We start from the raw sequence: 21,318 nt of genomic DNA on the forward strand, positions 1-21,318 counted from the left end.
AGATTTCAGGAACCCAAGATCATTCATCCATCATGATTAGACAGTAGGGCGGGACTCCAGTAGCATATATAGCAATATTCTTAGATAGCTATAATCCTTTTCCCTTTTTGTTCCTGCCATTTTTATTAAGGTGCCATTGTGAAAAATAGAGATGAAGGCAGGAAAAACCTGGAGAGAGAGAGAGAGAGAAGAAGGAGAGCAGAGCTTAGATGGTAATAATGGTTCATTTAGGTTTATAGTCCATACAACAAGCATTTATTAAACTCCTATTGTCTACTCTGTTCAAACATTCTTCTTCTTCTGGAGGACTTTCATTGTCCCCCACCCAGCCACTTGGGTCATCCTTCTCTATGGTTGCCTTCTATCTTGTATGTAACTATATATTGTGTATGGACATTGTATATATGTATTTGTTCATCTGCTATCTCCCCCATTTTAGGATGTATGCTCCTTGAAGACAGTGATCTTTTTTGCCTGTGCTTTTGCTTTCCTTTATGTCTTGGTACTTAATATGGTGTCTTGTACATTGTAAGCATTTAATAAATGCTTGTTGGCTGATTGATTAACTAAGCATCAGACAACAGAATACCTGCCCTCAAAGAAATTAAGTTCTACGAGGGGAAACAACATGTCTGTATAAAAGTACACACAAAATTAACACAAAGGTAAATGGGGGGGGGCAGGTAGCAGCTGGAAGGATTAGGAAATGGCTCATGGTAGAGATGGTGTTTGAGCTGTATATACAAAAGCATAGAAGTGGGTGATGTAATATATGTGAGGAATGTCAAGAAGAGTTGTCTGGTTGGACTGAAGAGTGTATGAAAGGAAGAAATGTATTTTCTTTTTTCTCTCTTAAAATTCATTTATTTTTAGTTCACAACATTCAGTTCCACAAACTTTTGATTTCCAAATTTTCTTCCCTTTCCTCTCTACCCCACCCCCAAGATGGCATGTAATCCAATATAGGTTCTACTTATACCTTCGTATTAAACATATTTTCACATTAGTCATGTTGTAAAGAAGAATTATAACCAAAGGAATGAACCATAAGAAAGAAGAAACAAGCAAACAAAAAAGAGAGAGCAAATAGTTTGCCTCAGTCTGCATTCAGACTCCATAATTCTTTCTCTGGATGTGCATAGCTTTTTCCATCATGAGTCTTTTGGAGCTGTCTTAGAACCTTGCATTGTTGAGAGGAACCAAGTCTATCAAAGTTATTCACCTCGCAATATGCCTGTAACTGTGTACAATGTTGTCCTGGTTCTACTTGCTTCACTCAGCATGTTTATATACGTTTTTCCAGGTTTTTCTGAAGTCCATCTACTCCTCATTTCTTATAGCACAATAGTATTCCATTAGATTCATATACCACAACTTGTTTAGCCATTCCCCAATTGATGGATATCCCCTAGATTTCCAATTCTTTGCCACCACAAAAAGAGCATCTATAAATATTTTTGTACATGCAGGTCCTTTTCCCATTTGTGTGATCTCTTTGGGATCATGCAAATGATATTGCTGGGTCAAAGGATATGCACATAGTTACAAATTGCTCTCCAGAATAGTTGGATCAGTTCACAACTCCACCAACAATGCATTAGTGTTACAATTTTCTCACATCTTCTCCAGCATTTATCATCTTCCTGTTTTGTCATGTTAGCCAATCTGACAGGAGAGATGTGGTACCTAAGAGTTGTTTTGATTTGCATTTCTCTAATCAATAGTGATTTAGAGCATTTTTTAATATGACTATAGATAGCTTTAATTTCTTCCTCTGAAAACTGTTCATATCTTTTGACCATCTATCAATTGGGGAATGAATTATATTCTTGTAAATTTGACTCAGTTCTCTGTATATTTTAGAAATGAGGCCTTTATCAGAGACACTGATTGTAAAAATTCTTTGACAGCTTTCTGCTGCCTTCCTAATCTTGATTGCATTGGCTTTGTTTGTACAAAAACTTTTAATTTAACATAATCAAAATTATCCATTTTGTATTTTGTAATGCTCTCTATCTCTTGTTGTATCATGAATTCTTTCCTTTCCCATAGATCTGACAGGTAAACTGTTCCTTACTCTCCCAAATTGCTTATGGTATCAGTCTTTATTCCTAAATCATCAACCCATTTTGACTTTATTTTGGTATATGGTGTAAGATATTGGTCTATGCCCAGTTTTTGCCATGCCATTTTTCAGTTTTCCCAGCAGTTTTTGTCAAATAGTGAGTTCTTAGCCCAGAAGCTGGATTTTTTGGGTTTATCAAACAGTAGATTGCTATAGTCATTGACTACTGTGTCTTGTGAACCTAACCTATTCCACTGATCCACCACTCTATTTCTTAGCCAGTGCCAAGTAGTTTTGATGACTGTTGCTTTATAATACAGTTTAATATCTGGTATGGCTAGGCCACCTTCCCTAGCATTTCTTTTCATTAATTCCCTTGATATTCTGGGCCTTTTGTTCTTCCAGATGAATTTTGTTATTATTTTTTCAAGCTCTATGAAATAATGTTTTGGTAATTTGATTGGTATGGCACTGAATAAGTAAATTAATTTAGGTAAAATTGTCATTTTTTATTATATTAGCTCTACCTAACCATGAGCAACTGATGTTTTTCCATTTATTTAGATCTGACTTTACTTGTGTGAAAAGTGTTTTGTAATTATGTTCATATAGGCCCTGGGTTTCCCTTGGCAGGTAGACTCTCAAATATTTTAAAATGTCTACAGTAACTTTAAACAGAATTTCTCTTTCTATCTCTTGCTGTTGGGTTCCATTAGTGATATTTAGGAATGCCGAGGATTTATGTGGGTTTATTTCATATCCTGCAACTTTGCTAAAGTGATTTATTATTTCAAGTAGTTTTTTACTTGCTTCTCTAGGATTCTTTAAGTATATCATCCCATCATCTGCAAAGAGTGATAACTGAGCTTCTTCTTTGCCTATTCTAATTCCTTCAATTTTAGCTGGAGCTAACATTTCTAGTACCAAGTTGAATAATAGGGGTGATAATGGACATCCTTGTTTCACCCCTGATCTTATTGGAAATGTTTCTTAACCCCAGAGTTATGCATTTTTGAAAGGCTGTAATGAGAAGTTGGAACCAGGCTTTTAATCCCGGGGATTTTCTTAGATGACCAACTGGCTGTGGTCCTGGAATAGGAGCTTAGACTCTTGGTTTGCATTCCCAATTCCAGCTGCTGACTGCATATTCATTAATAAATAGGTTTATAGAATGTGTGTACATATCTGCTGGTACATCCTCAATCTTTTTGTGTGTAGCTGTCTAGGAACTGACATGTATATGCTTTGCAGATTCTTTGGTTACACCAGATTCTTGTGACATCTTCAGGGAGTAGAAATGCCAAAGGGCTTTTGGAGACTGATTTCCATCAGAAACTTGACAGAAAAGGCCTTTTAAAGTTATGATTCTAGGAGCAAGAGTAGTTTCCTGGATAACACAGGTGAACCCTTGGTGTGCTGGAGGGAGAGGGGAAGGGCGTTGCTATGTTCTTTCAGTCATACATAAAGTAAACTCAGGTTCATCAAGGTTGTCTCTGTGGCACAGTGGATAGAGCATTGGACCTGGAGTCAGGAAGCCCCAATTTCAAATCTGGCCTCAGACACTTATTAGCCATATACTCTGGGCACAAGTCACTTACCTTCTGTTTGCCTCAGCCTCCTCAACTCTAAAATGGGGATAATAATAGTACCTACTTCACAGGGCTGTTGTGAGATTTAGATGAGATATATTTATAAAGAGCTCAGCACAATGCCTAGCACTTAGTAGGTACTTTATAAATGCTTTTTTTCCTTCTTTCCTTTTTTCTTTCCTTCTTTCTTTCTTTCTTTCTTTCTTTCTTTCTTTCTTTCTTTCTTTCTTTCTTTCTTTCTTTCTTTCTTTCTCTCTCTCTCTCTCTCTTTCTTTCTTTCTTTCTTTTTCTTTCTTTCTTTCTTTTTCTTTCCTTCTTTCTCCTTTCTCCCTCCCTCCCTCTCTCCCTTCCTCCCTTCCTTCCTTCCTTCCTCCCTTCCTTCCCCATTTCCCTTCCCTTCACTGCGCTGGAAACTTTCATAGAATAATCAGGAAAACAGGACTGACTGATGCCAGGACTGGACTTAATGGAGCCAGATAAGAAGCTTTTGATTTTTCTTTTGGCCTTAATTAGCCCTTTCAAGTTTGAGGCAAGTTCAGGGCTGAAGCAAGAAGGAGACCCGTGGAAACCCCACACAGGGCTGGCACTGCCTCTTCAGCCAGGCTTTCTAAAAAGGCCGAGTCAGGCTTCGATGCATGATATCAGTTTCCTTTGATTTGACTGATAGCCAGTTTACTTTCATTAGATGCTCTGACTGTAATTTACCTGTGCTCAGTTCAGACCACACGGGTACCGAATAATGGTGTTGAGGAATGCAGACATTCTTGAGGAAATTCGGTTTTATGGGAACTATTCTAGTATCTACTTGTTAATTTTTTACCCCCTCTTTCCTATTTCAAGTCAGGGGAGATGGATCTTTTAGAATTCTCCTCAAGGGCTAAGGTGTGGAAGGCAAGTTTCACCGATAGTTTCTGTCCTGGAATTGCTATCTCCAAAAGAAAACAAGAAGAAGGAAGATTAAAGGCTAGGGCATTTACCTTCAACATTTCAGTAAGACAAAGGTCACCTCTAGCATTTAATGCTCTGCTTTTGTCTAGAGGTGCTTAAAAGGGGATAAAATCAGCTGTTATTTATTTATTATCAATATTTTTTGGCTCTTCCTACTTTGACTTAGCTTGACATTTCAGGCCATTAGGCCCTTTCAAGGAATAATTTTGCTTGACCACACCCTGCCCTTTCCCTGCTCTAAATTCATCTTACCCTGAAACCAGGAGGGTGGGCAATTTGCCTGTTAACCCTGGTTGGCAGTGTGAAAGTGTCTGTGAGCTGTGGGGGATGGATGGACCAGCTACACTGAGTGTGTCCTGCTATAACCTCTGGTTCTGTTGAGCAGGAAGACAGGGCTGGCCTAAAATGCCCATGGGGTATCCCCCTGTACAGGCAAAGGTCTGAAGTTCAAGTAGAAGGGGGAGGAGGTAGAGCCTGCCATGCTGGGGGACCCCAGAGGGCACTAATGGCCTTTTAAAAAAATCTGAAGTGAATTGTGGTAGGTTAGCTGCATTCCCATCAGAGATAAGGGCTAGCTCACCAGTTAGGAGATACCATCTCCTGGGACTGTGTGGTGTATTTCTGCTGCTATAAAAATGGATGTTGCGAATGTCAATCCCAAGATGGATATAGGGTCTAGTGCCTGGGGAGGTACATAAAGTGAACAACAGGTAGGAGGGAAAGAGGCAGCTATCTGACTTCATTGTACTGGGCATACCTTCTCTGATGCCTTGCCCTCATTTCCTCATAAGCTCACTAAATAAGGGGAGGTACCCCAGAACAAGCAGTTCAGTGTCTGTAATTCTGTCTGAGAGGGCCAAGGTAAGAAGGAGATAGGCAGTATTACTTAACTGGAATTAGTCATCAGAACCATTTATCTTGGGACAGCGCTAGAGCCCCCCAGGGTAAGTGTGTGTGTGTGTGTGTATGTGTGTGTGTGTTTGGGGAGGGGGTAAAGGCAGTCTTTGGGATGGGGTGGGGGTGGAGACTGTTCTTAATGTCCCTGTCCCATGCATTCTTTTTTGAATGCCCCGCCCCCTCATCTATGAAACAAGGAGAAATATCCCAGAACAAACAGGTTAGTGCCAGTAAATTGTTCTGATTCTCTCAGAAGGAGAGGGGTAGAAAGTTGCAGTGTTATAGCTTTGGGGTTTGTCATCAGAACCATTTGTCGTGGGAACCAGGGGACCTAAGGAAAAAACAAACAAACCCAAACACAACATTCCAAGCTGATTTGCCTAATGATAATTCAGGATGCTTAATGATATAATTATTTAATTTCTATTCCTGAGAGGGGCTTTGGTTGTGCCTCTGAGGTCCCCTTTGGGTCTTAAGTCTGTGATCCTCGAGGTCTTATGAGTATTGCCCGCCTTCCTCCCCCGCCACCCAGCCCCAGCTGGGCCCCTCTGCTATCTCCTCAGCTGTACATCTCAAGGTGCTCCTTGGGTTAGTGACACTCCTGCTCTGAGTGGTCTGAAGAGCACATTTAGATCATAACTGGGACCCCTGAGATAAGGCGGGCCTCCTCCTGACACCTGAAAGCCCCAAAGTCCCTATGTTCCTGGCTCCTGGAAGGAGCTGGAGCTGTGAGCAGGCCAGAATGATGACTCTTAGCTTGTCCTTCTTTCACTCTTACTTAGCTACCCAGCTTCCCCACCAGGCTGGAGGGTGGCCTGGGATGTCCTTCTGCATTAGAAAAGTAGCCAAGAGACTTTCTCCATTTCTGTTTTCTGGAACCACATCACAGACCACCCATCACACCATTTATTGAATCTTCTCCGTCCTCTTATTCAATTCGATTAATTTAACAAGCTTTAAGCACCTACCATGTACCGGGCTCTGGTATTACCCAGAACTCCTGGATGAAGAAATCCTCTCCACCAGTGCTGGTCTACATCTTCTCTGGGCTGTCATCCAAGGGGCCTAAGATTCCTCTATACTTAGACAGTTGCCTCGAGTACTGGGAAGTGACTTAACTCAGGGTCACACAGTCAGTATGTGTGAAAGGTTGGCTTAAACAGGCCAGCCCTCTGCCTGCTTCACCAGGAACGGGGGATGCAGAGACAAAAATGAAGCAGGCCGTGTCCTCTAAAAGCTCACGCTCTATTGGGAGAAACAGATAGGTGGGGGGAGGGAAGAGGAAGGGAATAAGTATTCATAGAGCACCTATGTGCCAGGCACTGTGCCAAACGCTTTATGAATATCATCTCATTTCACCTTCACCAAAGCCCTGGCAGGTGACTGCGCCTATTAATTCTGTTTTACACTTGAGGAAGCTGATTTGCCCAGGGCATGCAGCTAGAATGTGTCTGAGGCTACATTTGAACTCAGGGCTTCCTGACTCCAGGCCCGCTGCACGACCTCGCCATCATCACTTTCGCCTTTATATCCCCCCAAACTAGGGCACTGTGGGCATATGGCAGGATATTAATAAGTTTATATATGATATTTTATATATTTATATATTATATTTATTACATAATATGTTATTATGCATTACTATATTATATATTGTTATATGTTATATAAATATATATTATATAAATATCAATAAATTTGTAGATTATTGGTGTCCTATTTGCCCCCTCCTCCATATCCACCCTATCCTCCCCGCCCCCTCCCCAGCCAGTAGCCACACCAGGAACATTGAAGATCCAGAATGAGCAAAAAGCCACCTAAGGCCAAAGACTCTTCTTACTTTACCTTGTCCCCTAGAGGGCTACTTTCTCTTCCTTTCTCTTGAAAGCAGACTCCTAACTAGGTTTGGCTGTTTCCTGTTTGTTGTTTAGTAATATTAGTAATATTAATAACAGTTATTTTAGTTTAGTAATATTAATAGTGATAACTAGCATTTACCCGGCACTTCGAGGTTCGTTAAGATGCTTTTGCATGTATTATCTCATTCCGTCCTCGCGACCATCCCGTGATAGGTGCTATGATTATCCCCATTTTACAGATGGGTAAACTGAGGCAAGCAGAAGCTAAGTGACTTGCTAGAAAGTGTTTGAGACCTCTCACTCTCGTCTGCAATTGGAGGCCTTCCTGCCCCTGGGCCCTCTCGGATGCTAGTGACTTGGACGCCCCTGGCCCTGGCACTGTGAGCCCCTCACAAGAATTATGATGACGGGAGTAACGTGGCTTCCCAAGAGGGGCAGGCTCCATCCCCACCTGATCTTTCTGACCACTAGGAGCACCGATCTTCCTGTTGCCTGCTCCCATCAGCGATCAGCATTTCTCTCGTCCTGTGGCTAGCCAAGTGCTACCTCCCTCTCCCCTCATCCCTGTGATTCAGAGCTGCTTTCTGCCTCGGATAAGCTCCTCACCCTTTCAGCCTTTCCCTGAACTTGATCCTCGTCCAGCTCAGCCATCCCGCTCCGTGGTCCCTGGGCTCCTCTGCCCTCCCTCCTCAGCTCCACCCTTTGTGAACTCTGCTCTGTCATTAACAAACTTGCTTTCTCCCAAGAGCCTATGTTCTCAAATTCTTTTCTACTTTCTGGTTCTCATAGAAGCCCGACACTCTCTAGAAGATGCTTTATCCTTGACGGGCAGTGGAAATTGTGCTGGTTGTAGATTCAGGACCTCTGGGTTTTGTGATATTTGTGATATTGTGATCCTGGGGAAGTCACTTCAGCTCTCAAGTATCCATTTCTCCACCTGTCATACGGGAGTAATAGTACTTTTAATTCAATTCTGCAAGCATTTATTAAGCTCCTACTATTTATAAGGCACTGGGAGCAGTCCTGGGATACAAATATAAAAGCACAACACAACGGTCCCCACCATCAATGAGCTCACGTTCTGTTGCTCAGCAGTTTCAGTCGTTTTGGACTCTTTATGGACCCATTTGGAGTTTTCTTGGCAAAGATACTGGGGTGGTTCGCCATTTCCTTTTCCAGCTCATTTGACAGATGAGGAAACTGAGGCAAACAGGGTTAAGTGACCCGCCCATGGTCACACCGCTAGTAACTAGCTGAGGCAGATTTGAACTTAGGTCCCCCTGACTCCAGGGCTTCTGCTCTATCCAATGCACCACATAGCTGCTCATACAGTACGAACACCAGTAAGTTAAATAGGGAGTGAAGACTAGTGGCAGCAGCAGGCACACACACACACACACACACACACACACACACACACACACACACAGACACGGTTGTGGCATAGCTATACAAGGGCTTCATTATTCTCACCTCAAGGAGACACATTCCTGTGTACGCTCATACTCATGTACACATTCATCACCACTGAGGTTTTCTCCGTTTCATCATCTCACTCTCTTTCCCTCTGTTTCTCCCTCTGCCTCCTAGTACACACACACACACACACACACACACACACACATGCACAAATGTGTACACATGCACATGCACACACACATACACACAGTGGCATGACGGATAGAACACTGAACCAGGAGTCGGGAAGACCTGAGTTTGCACTGGGCTTCAGATACTGATCAAGTGTGGACCTTAAGCAAGTCCCGCCCCCTCTCTTTGCCAGTTTCCTCGTCTGTAAAATGGGCACCTGCCACAGAGAGATGTTATAAGGATTCAATAAGATAATGTTTGCAAAGTCCTGTACAAACTTTGAAGTGCTATATAAAAGCTACGACGATGAGGCAAGGTACCACAGACACACTATCCCAAGAAAAATAGGAAGCCAAATCGTAGGATAATCCGGCTTCTTGCATCCTCAACTTTTATCTTCTTTTTAGTCCCAGAGACTCTTTTAGTGGGGTCCTCTAGCTAGTGCCTTCAGCCCGGGCTATTGGGTCTCATCCTTATTGCTCACTGCTGGGTAAACGTAAGCTGGGAGTTTTTAGGATGATAGGCTGTCAGAGCTGGAAAAGAGCCTTAGAGATCAGCTCACAACAGCATAGAATTCAGAAGGGGCCTCCGTGGCCATCTACTTCAACCCAGACATGAACAGAGACTCATTTTGAGTTGGAATGATGAAAGAAAGACCTACGTTGAGAATCATTCAATCCCAGGTTAGAAGGTACCAGAACAACAACTAATAACAATAAGAATGAAAATGATAATAATATCTCTCCTACATTGTGACTTTACCTTCCATGGTTCTGATATATTGCAGTTTGGCATAAGAAATTAAATGGAAATTTTGGGGGAGTTTTGTGGATGTCACACAAAGGCCAGCAGACAACACAGAGCCTATGACCAAGTACTTACCCCAAATTTGACGATAAGGTTCTGTAAACACCCCATAAAAGAAAAAGACTAAATTCAGACTTCTCCTCTGGTACGAAGGGAGGGACAAAAAATTCTCCGAGGATTTTTCAGATCGCAGGGGTGCCTCGGCCGTGACCCCCGAGATTTGGAAAGGATAAACTGTAAGAAGAATCCCTTCTCCAACCTACACAAGAAGTGGTTCTTTAGCCTCTGCACGAAGAACTCCAATGACGGGTGCAGCTCATTCCACTTCTGGACTGCTCTGGCTGTTCTCTAATATATAGCTCTGATTTCTTAGTCCAGCCCACTCGCTTTACAAACAAACCTCAGGCTCTCTCTCTATAAACTGAGGGTGATAAAGTCTTTTGGAACAGAAGACCATTTTGGTAAAATGGTTTGATTGAAAAATCAATCAATCAAAGAACCAGTATTTATTAAGAACCTATTGGTGCCAAGCATTATGCTATGCAATGGGGGTACAAAGACAGAAATGAAGAAATCCCTGCCCTTAAGAAGCTTACATTCTATCGGGGAAAAAGGCATGTCCATAAAGAAGCATATGTGAAATAGATAAAAGAGACATTTTGGGAGAGACGGCACTGAGAGCGGGTGAGAGGGTCAGAAAATGTATAATGTAGAAAGTATTGCTTCTATCTGGCTTCAGATACTGGTTAACTGCGTGACCCTGAGTAAATCACTTAACAGCTCTCTGTCTGCCTCAGTTTCCTCATCTGTAAAATGGTGATAATAATAGCACCTACTAGAAAGAGATGTTTGATGAGCAGAGTTTTGAAGGTAATGAGGAATTCTAAGAGGTAGAAGTGAGGAAGGCATGAGGACAGCCATGGCAAAAGCATGGAGATAGAAAATGGAGTGTCATGTGTGAGGAAGACCTGAGTTCAAATTCAGCATCAGATCCTGGGCAAGTCACTTAGCTTCTGATTGCTTCAGCTTTTTCATCTGCAAAATGGGATAATAGTACTCCCTACCTCCCAGGATTATTATGAGAATCAAATGAGATAATATGGGGAAAATGCCTTTCAAATATTAAAGTGCCATATAAATGCCATGATGCTAATGATGATAATGATAACGATGAAGGAGACTAGCTTGGCCGGATCATGGAGTGTGGGAAGGGGAATAATATATAATAAGGTTGGAATGGAAGGGTGGGGGCAGGTTGTGAAGGGCTTTAAAGGCTAAGGAAAAGAGATTAAATTTGGTCTTAGAAGAAATAGGCAATCATTGGAGTTTATTGAATAGGGGATTGATGTGGTCTAACCTGGACTTTAGCAACTCAAGTGGTAGATGAATTGAAGAGAGAAAAGCTTTGAGGCAGGGAGACCAATTAAGAGGCTTCAGTAATGGTGCTGGTGAGAGTTGGGGAGGAGAGCTGATTGGTGAGAACTGACCAGGAAGTAAGCTAGGCATGGTAGCTGGGTGAGTATAGATAAGGGGTCAGATCCAAAAGACATTGTGGTGATACAAACAGTGGTGATTGGTGAGGAGGAGTGAAGGGTCAAAGCTAACACTAAAGTCTTGAACCTGGATGACTGGAAGGATAGTGGCACCCTCAGAAAAAGGGAAATTTGGACAGGGAAGTGGAATTATTCCTTAGGAAGGAACCTATAAATTATCATTACCGTAATGTTACATTCACATTAGTACTTCACAGTTTTCAATGCACCGTCACATAAACTGTCTCAATTAATTTTCAACTCAGTGAAATAAGTGGAGGATTATTAATATTAGTAAACTCACAATAAATTCACACTTATAATGCACCCTGATTTATAACTCCCACCCTCCAACCACATCTGCTTCTAAAAGATATTCATCATGCTTAACATAGACCCACATATAATGTCCTAGACTTTGGAAAATTATTGGATTTGGAGTCAGGGACTGTGGGTTTAAATGACTACCTATGGGACCTCAGCCAAATAATTTTCCCCCTTTGGGTCTCAATTTTCTGATCTATAAAATGAAAGGAGTTAGCCTTTAAGGTCCCTTCCATCTATAAAGCTATGGGCCTATCATCCTTTTGTTTTCTTCCTTTGTATAATGCACATGTTATGGATGTTAAATTGTGGTATTTTGAATGGGAGGCCATTTCCCCCATTCAAATCAGAACCTACCTGCTTTTAACTTAGGCTAGCATCTAAAGTAAGGTAGAATGTAATGACAGAACAGTAGTATAACAAGCATGCTTTTTTTCTCATTACTGTCATTATTAGGGGGGGATAAAAGGGAACTACTAAGAAATCCCTTCTCTATTTATTCTCTAGTTCAAAAAATAATTTTCCCTCTAGCAAATTTGGTCCAATGCGTTACCTATGTAGATGACACAGGATTGAAAAAAAGTTCACATCTTTCCCTGATTTCAGAGTCATTATCATGTCTCTGTCAGCTTTCCAAGACATAATGGGATGTGTTCAGCTGATTTATCCAGCAAGCTAGAGATGTTGCCCCGCCACACACAAACCCAAGGAGCAAGAGAAGAAGACACATGGCGGCAAGAGTGGGGCTAATAAAATTTATTCCCGCTAACGAGGGAATGACCTATGCCATAACTCAACCTGAGGAGCTGGGCCACTGCCTCCAAGCTCCTGCTAGAACACACAAACTTAATCATTGTGGCGTTCCCCAGCTTCAATTACAGTCCTGGTGGTGGCTGAGGGTTTATGCTACGAACTCTGGGAGAGAGAGTTGGAACTGTGGGATTAATGGGCTGTGTGGGATTTATCTTCCCTTGACAGAGGGAGCGCTACTAATGGATGCACCAATAAAGAGAGGCAGATGTTGGGGACTTTTTTGGTTAGTATCTTTCTTTCATGAAACTGAGGATATTCCTGGGTTTTCTTTCCCTATTTAAAAAAAAAAGTCTGTATTTGGTTAATTGAAGGGAAAAAAACACAAACTAAAAATCCTCTTTGATCAGCGTGGACAACAGCATCGTTTGAATCCTATTCCTCTTACTGACCTAGTCCTGCAGAATATTCAGAAAATCAGACCCTTCACAGGTCACTGTAACACAGCTATTGGCTTGTCTGGGCCAGTTAGCTCAGCAGGTTAGAGTGTGGTGCTAATGAGGCCAAGGTTATAGGTTCAACTACCACAGGAGCCAATTAGTTTTGCCCTGTTTTCTGAGCCAAGGACAGATTGTACCCCTATTCCAGCCAGCCATTTCATGAATATAGGCTGTTGATCACAACAGGGATTGGATGAAAGAGTGTGGCTGGCTCAATGCAGCCTATCCCCACTATCTGATTCTTTTTCATTCAACAAGCATTTATTGAACCCCTACCCTGGGTAAGGCACCATGCAAGGTACTTCCTGGGGGTACAAAGACGTGGTACTTGCTTTCAAGAATTTTGTGGTCTCATAGACGAGATAAGATCAGTGCATAAATAACCATTGGAGAAGACAGAAAACAAGGGGTGCCCTGAGAGAGACAGACATAGCTCATGTCCTACTTAGGGTGGGTCAATAGCATTGATTTCATGAGTGAAGAACAGGATGTTATTATTATTGCTGAGAGACCATTCAGGGAGGAGTGCAGTTGGCTCACAGATGGTCGTGAAGCCTGTGTCAAAAGCAATATATGTGTGCGTGTGTGTATATATGCACACACATGTACAGAGACATGCAGACATACACATGTATATGTCTATATGTTTGTCTATATGTCTGTATATGTCTCTCTGTGTTATATATGTGTATATGTATATATGCACACACATGTATGTATACATGCACACACATATAATAATATGTCTATATATCCATCCATATATGTCCCTCTGTATGTGCATGTGTATTATATGTGCACATGTGTATGTATATATGCACACACATGTGACTATATATCTGTCTAGATATGTCTCTGTATGTGCATGTGTATATGTGTGCGTGCGTGTGTGTGTGTGTGCGCGTGTATGCTATTTGAGCAGAATATTCGGTAGGTTCCAGGTAGGTGTGTGAGTATATTTATATGTCCATGTTGGCGCAGTGGGCAGAGTGCCGGTTCTAGAGTTAGAAAGGCCCCTCTTCCTGAGTTCAAATCTGGCCTTGGACTCTTGCTAGCTGCGTGATCCTGGGCAAGTCACTTAACCCTAGTAGTCTCCGTTTCCTCATCTCTCAAGTGAGCCGGAGAAGGAAATGGCCAACCACTCTAATATCTCTGCCAAGAAAACCCCAAATAGGGTAGTGAAGAACCAGACATGACTGAACAACATCAACATTTTGGCAAATGGCAAATGTCAGGTCCAAAATGTTCTTAAAAACCAGTGGCTGTTGTTTTAAATGTCATTTCCCAATCGGAAGGTTGGGGAAGAAAAAAGGAGAGAATATTGAGGCCTTTGGATGGCTTATATTAGTTAACCAATTGACAAGCATGCATTAAACACTGTTCTAGGTAATGGGCGTGCAAATTGAGAAGCTAATTTCTCCCCTCAGGCAGCTTACACTCTATTAGGATGTAATGTAATTTGAGTTGGGTATATTTTAGTATAGTGGGGTGTGTGTGTGTGTGTGTGTGTGTGTGTGTGTGTGTATGTGTGTGTGTGTAATCTCCAAGATACTTTTGGAGAAGCTTTTTCAATAGCCTGTTTGTCTAAGTTGGTTACTGTGGCTGTGGCTGTGGCCGGCTGGCTCTCCTTCCCTGCACATTCATTTCCTCCGAGATCTCATTGAGAAAGACACAATAAAGAATCATTCCGAGATAATGCATTAGTAACTAAGTGGATGGGCTCTTTATTCACAACTTCCATCTCTTCTGGATGGTACACACACAGCCACAAGTGCTTGGGTCATCCCTCACCTAGTGTGGGACTCCAAGAGGAGTTGGCTCTGCAGCTTCAACCAGGGAAGAGGGCGGTCAGAATAAGGAAAACCTGACACGTTCAGAATAATATGGCCGATGGAGTCCCCCCCACCCCCTCCCCATAATTAGGGTTTTGAATCTCCCTATGATTGGAACTTGGATTTTTCTTTTATTCCCCCACAGAGAAGTGATCATTCTGCTGAGCTAGAAGCCTGACTTCATTTGAGTTTCACGAATAATAAAAATAAATAACAGTAATGATTGTATCGATATTATTAAGCATGATGATAATGATAGTATAGGGACGGAACAGGTGATTTCATTGATCTAAAAAAAACTTCTAGAATAGAAAACTCCTGGGGCAGCTGGGTGGCACAGTGAGTAGAGCATCGGCCCTGGAGTCAGGAGGACCTTAGTTCAAATCTGGCCTCAGACACTTGACATACCTACTAGCTGTGTGACCTGGGGCGAGTCACTTAACCCCAATTGCCCTGCCTTCCCCCCTTCAAAAACAAAAACAAAAACAAAAAAGGAAAAAAAAGAAAACTCCTTCTGCCAGTGCAAAGGGCAGCTATGGTGATGTGGATAGAGTGTCAGGCCTGGAGTCAAGAAGGTGACCCCCTCTTCCTGAGCTCAAATCTAGTCTCAGACACTTACTGGCTGTTTGACCCTGGACAAGCCACTTTACCCTGTTTGCCTCCATTTCCTCATCTGTAAAATGAGCTGGAGAAGGAACTAGCAAACCACTCCAGTATCTCTGCCAAGGAAACCCCAAATAGGGCCACAAAGAGTTGGACATTGATTGAAAAAGGACTGAACAGTAACCTTCACTACAACTTAAAGTCTAAAGCCCTTAGAGCTTGAATGGCTTTCCCTGGATCACACAGTCAATAGTTGCCAGAGGGAGGACTTGAACCCAGATCATCCTGGCTTTGAGGCTCTGCTATACCATGTTGATGATAAAAGTGACATTCATATGCACTTCAGCCAAACCAGTCAACTCAGTCTGCCCTGCATACCATAGTATAACCAATTTATTTCCCTTGTATAAATGACCACCCCCCATGCCTTGTCTGTTCTTCCTCTACATTTTTACCTCTTTGACTCTCTAACTACTTTCAAGGCTACCCTGCACAATAGGCCCTTAACTATTCCCCACCTCCCGTTGTTAATGCTACCCCACCTTATTTTGTATTTACTTTTAATTACTTATTTTTGTACATATTGCTCCCCACTATGCAGAACGCAAGCTTCTCAAAGGCAGGTTTGATTTTTAACTTTGCTTCTCTGGCACCCGGTCTCTAGTTCATCGTAGGAACTTAATAAATTATTCTTGAACTGAGTTGAATTCTACAGCCCACAATGCTTCCAGGTTTGCAAAGTGCTTTATGAGTATGATCTCTTCTGACAAATATATGTCTGTTCTCTAGAAGACCATTTTTTTTCAAAGGGGCCCAGAATCTTCTGTTATCCCTATGAGGACCAGTGCTTGGCAACTGTGCTATGGTAGCCTCCCAAGAGGGGGCTGCATTTTGGGCAGCTGCCTCTGCTGCCGGGTGTATTTATGGAATCTGCTGGGGTCAGTGGATGCATGGGAGATATGGTTTCCCATAAATGGGGGATCATTATCATTCCCCACCACAGAGAGCTTTACAATTGGAATCTGCACTTAGACAAGAAAGGTTACAGCTTATCTGATCAATACCTCCCTTTTAAAAAGAAATCCCTGCACGAGCACTTCCCTGATTAGCCACTTACTAGACAGGTTTACTGTGGTGAGCTGTGAGTGAGTGTATGAGTGTGTGTGAAATAATGATGGGGAATTTGAGGCTAAAGAGTGGGAAGGGTCCGAAGATCCCATCCCTTCCCTCAGCCATCCTCTAGGAACTTAATAAACCTTATCCTCCTCCCATCTGCCTTTCCATTTCTCCTCCATGTTCTCCTGCCCCTAATTAAATTGCTGCAGAGTAGTATGGCCTTGGGCACTGAGCACTAGACTGAGACCCAAAAAGAATATTTTGGGGGCTCATCCCATTCAACTTTTGTCTTTCTACTAGTAGTTACAGAAGGTCAAGACATGTCTAGAGTGTCTACTCATCCTTCCTGCCGTGTGGCCCTGGGCAAGTCAGGGTCTCTGAACCTCAGTTGTCTCATCTGTAAAATAATGGAACAAAACCGATGACCTCTAAAGTGCTTTCAAACTCGAAACCTATGATCCTATGATTAATTAAATTAATTAAATAATTAAACCTATGATTAACGACAGGATTATTTGTGAAGGTTTAATTCCTTCTCCAAGTGTTCCTTTCCTTGATTCCTTCACTCCCTTGTATTCTCAGTTTCCTGAAAGAATAAATCTTAGCGTCTTATCCTAGGGTCATATCCTGGCCTGAGTTCAGATACCATGGTTTTGGTTTTGGTTTTTTTATTGTGAAGGTGACTTGCATGAGTTCAAACACAAACGTCCCCCCTTCCTTGACTACAGCTTTCTTCTTTGTAAGATGGGGGTGTTGGAGTAGATGATTTCTGGGGTCCCTTCCTCCAACTCTAAAGCTATGATTCTGTAAATATGGGATTCTAGTCCAGACTCTGATAACTAACTCTGTGGACCACACCACACAGTGGGAACTATTTTCTACCTTGGTTTTTGGGTGGGTTTTTTTTTTTTTGGTCTAGGATATGTGATCATCTACCAGTATAGGGGAACACCAGGTTGGAAAACTCCCTCCAGGGGTACCGATGGGCAACTCCCCTGGAACGCATCAGCGTCTTAGAGTAGGAGTTCTTCAGCTTTTTGTGTATGTCATAGACCTCTTTGGCAGTCTGATTAAGCTCATAGACCCTTTCTCAGAATCACCTTTTTAAATGCATAGAATAAAATAAAAAATAGGATTACAAAAGAAACCAAATATTATTGGGAAAAATTACATTTTTCCCATAGTCCAAGTTCACAGATTCCCTAAGATCTACTCCAGATCTCTTGGGCGTTCATGGACCCCAGGTGAAGAACTCCTATCGTACAGTGGTCTTGGGACACTGAGAGATTTAGTTACTTGTTCATTAACGTAAGTAGCATGCGTTAAGAGGCAGGAATAGAACCCAGGTTTTTCTGCTGCCAAGGCTTACCTGTTAGCCCATGGCTTCCTTCCTTTCCACTCTTTGCTTAGTGTGCACAAATGCCTTGTTTTATCACTGTCTCCCATGTTTTCCCTCCATAGCCTCAGGGAATGCAGTGTCTCTGTCCATAGCTACGGCCACCTACACCCAGCAAGATGAATCTCCTCACAGAATAAGGCCAGGCCTCTGTTAACTTCCCTGCTGGAGAGCCATCAGGCTGTTCATCTTCCGTTGTCCTCTCAACCTCGGCCTTTTATTGTTCTAGCCAGGGGCTAGGAGTCGGGAACTAGGACTCTTACTGGTGGAGCTTGGACAAGTCCCAATTCCCTTTCCTCCTATTACATGGGATGGAGACAATTACTCCCAGGCTCCTGGGGCTCAGGAAAGGTGCTCTGGTTTTTATGTTGATGGAGTGCTTTCAGCTTCCAAGTCCTCAGGACAAAGCCGAACATTATTAATCCCATTATGGGAGAGGGCGAGATGAGTGAAGTTTGCATTTACTCGGAAGAGAGTCTCTTCATTACTACACTGGGCAGCCAGGAATAACCCAGGCAGCAATAAATCCCCTCGAAGATCAGGTTTAACTTTGTATATGCTCCCCTTGGGTGAGAAGATATGTTATTCATCCAGCACCAGTAATGATGGTGATGTTATTAATAATAGCTGTTATTTATAAATCACCTACTATGTGCTGGGCACAGTGCTAAGGACTTTACCTTCCCAACCTTCCCAACAACCTGGGGAGGTAGATGCTATTATTATCCCCTTTTACAGGTGAAAAAACTGAGGCAGACAGCAGTTAAGTGACTTACCCAGGATCACACAGCTAGTAAATATCTGAGGCTAGATTTGAACTAAGATCTTGCTGATTCCAGGCCCAGCACTTTTATCCTTGGTGCCACCTAGTCTTCCACTAGCCACTATCACTTAACCACCTTCATGACTTGGGCTAGTTGCTTAACCTCTCTGGATCTCTGTTGCCTTATCTGTAAAATTTGGGTCTCAGGTCCCTTCCAGCTCTCTGTCTATGATCCCCTATGACCCATGCTTTCTCACATCTGGTCTTCCTTTTGACTCATCACAGCAGCATACATTATTACAAGGCTGCTTGGGGATCAGGAATACTGCCTATGGCTGGGAGTGTACCTGGGTATTTCTCTGGGAGGAAAGGTAACTAGACTTCCTTGGCCTCATTAACTCTGGCTACTGACCAGCTCAGATAACCAGCTTTACAAAGACCTGTTTAGGTATGGGTTGGACTTGTCAACCTCTGAGGTCCCTTCCAAATCTGAAATGCTATAGTTGTGCCGCTGAGGCCAGTGAGCAAGGGCGTTGTAAGTGTTGGGGCCCGGGATGAAACTGCCTGGTTTTAGGATAGGAGCAAGTGGCGGACCTGGGAAATGGGCCAGCTGGGGAGAGGGAGGGATGGGATTGACCCAAGGAGAGGATCCTGTCTTCCCCTTCTTCCCCACACTCTCAGATGCAGGAGGAGTTGAGGGTGGAAGGATGCTCATTAGCTCCTTTATGATTGCAACCAGAGCAGGGGGTCTTAGCCTTATTTATGTTGTGGACCCCTTGGACAGTCTGGTGAAACCTATCTAACCTTTCTCAGAAAAAAAAAATGTTTTTAAATAATGGAAAGAAATGCTAAATTTCATTAAAGGTCAGTGAAAATAATGATGTAATTTTTTTCCCATCTAAGGTCACAGACTCCTGAAATCTCTCCACAGACCCCTTGAAAGACTGTGGACCCCAGGTTAAAAAACCATAGGCTAGAACTTTCATTCCTCCGGGGAAGACTTTGCTCATCCCCAGCCTCCATCTCCCAGGGTGAATGCTCCAAATACGCTCTCTCTGTCCACCCTCCTGAGGAGAGTGCTGAGGGCACATTCTGCTGGGACACAGCTGCTCTCCCCTTAAAGCTTGGCATTGATCCTCGAGCCATTTCTCGACTCTCCCCAGAACCCTACGCGGCTACCACTGGGGAGTAGCATTGTCTGCCTTTTAAATCCGGCTCTCTGTGATGGTGGAGGTTTTTGGAGTGGGAGTCTCTCAGCAGAGTGGGAGCAATTTCCCCGTAATTGGTAAAGTAACCGTAACGACTCTTGTCATTTGTATGTAGCGACACGTAATTGCACAGTAACCTTTGCTGCTGAAGCAGGAATGAAGCGAGGTAAGCTATTAGATTGTCATTCCGAGGGTCAGCTCTGGCTCCTCTAAGCTGCAGCTGCTTTGGCTAGGTGGGGATCCCTGTGGAAAGATGCTCCAGTGGGAGACCCTCTGGGACAGAAACAGGGTGGGGGCCTGCCTGATGGCCAGGGGGCTAGCTGCCAGGGTGATCTCTTGTCCATATTGTTCCACAGAATCCCTGGCAAAAAGGGATCTTAAAGGTCCTCTGGTCCATTCTAGAGCTGGAAGGAATCCCAGGGGCCATGTAGGCCCACCGAGCACTTGACTATGGCTATACAGCATGTGTACTACAGAAACAAGATTGGACCCAAATCTTCCTGACTTCTAGACCGGCCCTCTATCTACTGTGCCATACCGTCTCTCATTCAAGCCTATTTATAAAGAGTTCTCATCAAAGAGATTCAGTGTCTCTTAATGTCACTGAGTGGGAACACAAAAGGGATTCCCAGGTCTCAGTAGTAATCAAAACAACTCCCAATTGAACTGATTTGAAGTTCACAAAGCATTTTCCTCAAAACTCTGTGATGTAGAAAGTACAAGTTAGTGAATACTGCTCTATCCTCAATCCATCAGCAAGTACATTATAGTTTAGAACTATGGTTTGAGATCTTGTCAACTTGGGCCCTCCCCACAAGACATGAGGGGCCTCTCATTCCGTGGTGGTATTATTCTAGGGTACCTAGGTGACAAAGTGGATTAAGTGCTGGCCTTGGCATCAGGAAGACATGAGTTCAAATTTGGCCTTGGATACTTGCTAGCTGTGTAACCCTGGGCAAATCACTTAACGCTTTTTGCCTCAGTTTCCTCATATGTAAAATGAGCTGGAGAAGGAAATGGCAAACCTCTCCAGTATCTGTGCCATGAAAACTCCAAATGGGGTCAGGAAGAGTTGGATACGACTAAAATGACTGAACAACAAGTTTCTTGTTCTCTATACAGGAGCTACCTAATCTGCTAAAACCTTTCATCTAGGTCAGGGGTTCTTAACCTTGAGTCTACAGGCTTTTTTAAAAAAATTCAATAACTTTAAAAATATTTCAATAATAATATTTCAATTTAATTGGCTTCCTTTGTAATCCTTTGGGTTTTATTTTATGCATTTAAAAACATTATTCTGAGAAGGAGTCCATAGGCTTCACCAGACTGCCAGAGGAGTCCATGACACAAAAAAGGGTTAAAAACCTCTGTTCTAGGTCTTTTTTACCAATCTATTAACAATTAGTTATTAAATATTGATGTTCATTTGTACCAGTGGAACACTCTGGTCATCCACCTGTTGTCATTCACTCTTTTCTGATGGCATATTTCTTCAGGGATGATCCTTAAACTAATTTTTGTATGGAAATCATCCTTGAA

General features: G+C 42.7%; 1 protein-coding gene across 1 annotated transcript in view; it reads left to right on the top strand.

Moving 5' to 3' along the window:
- LOC118851039 (plexin-A4-like) overlaps positions 1-19,763 on the top strand; it is a 116,019-nt gene extending 96,256 nt beyond the window's left edge. Inside the window, exon 3 of the mRNA XM_036760623.1 lies at positions 19,602-19,763. Coding sequence (XP_036616518.1) covers positions 19,602-19,763 — 162 coding nt within the window. The remainder of the gene's footprint in view (positions 1-19,601) is intronic.
- The last annotated feature ends 1,555 nt before the right edge of the window (positions 19,764-21,318 follow it).

This window comes from Trichosurus vulpecula, chromosome 5, assembly GCF_011100635.1.
Source record: "Trichosurus vulpecula isolate mTriVul1 chromosome 5, mTriVul1.pri, whole genome shotgun sequence".
Classification (NCBI taxonomy): Eukaryota; Metazoa; Chordata; class Mammalia; order Diprotodontia; family Phalangeridae; genus Trichosurus; species Trichosurus vulpecula.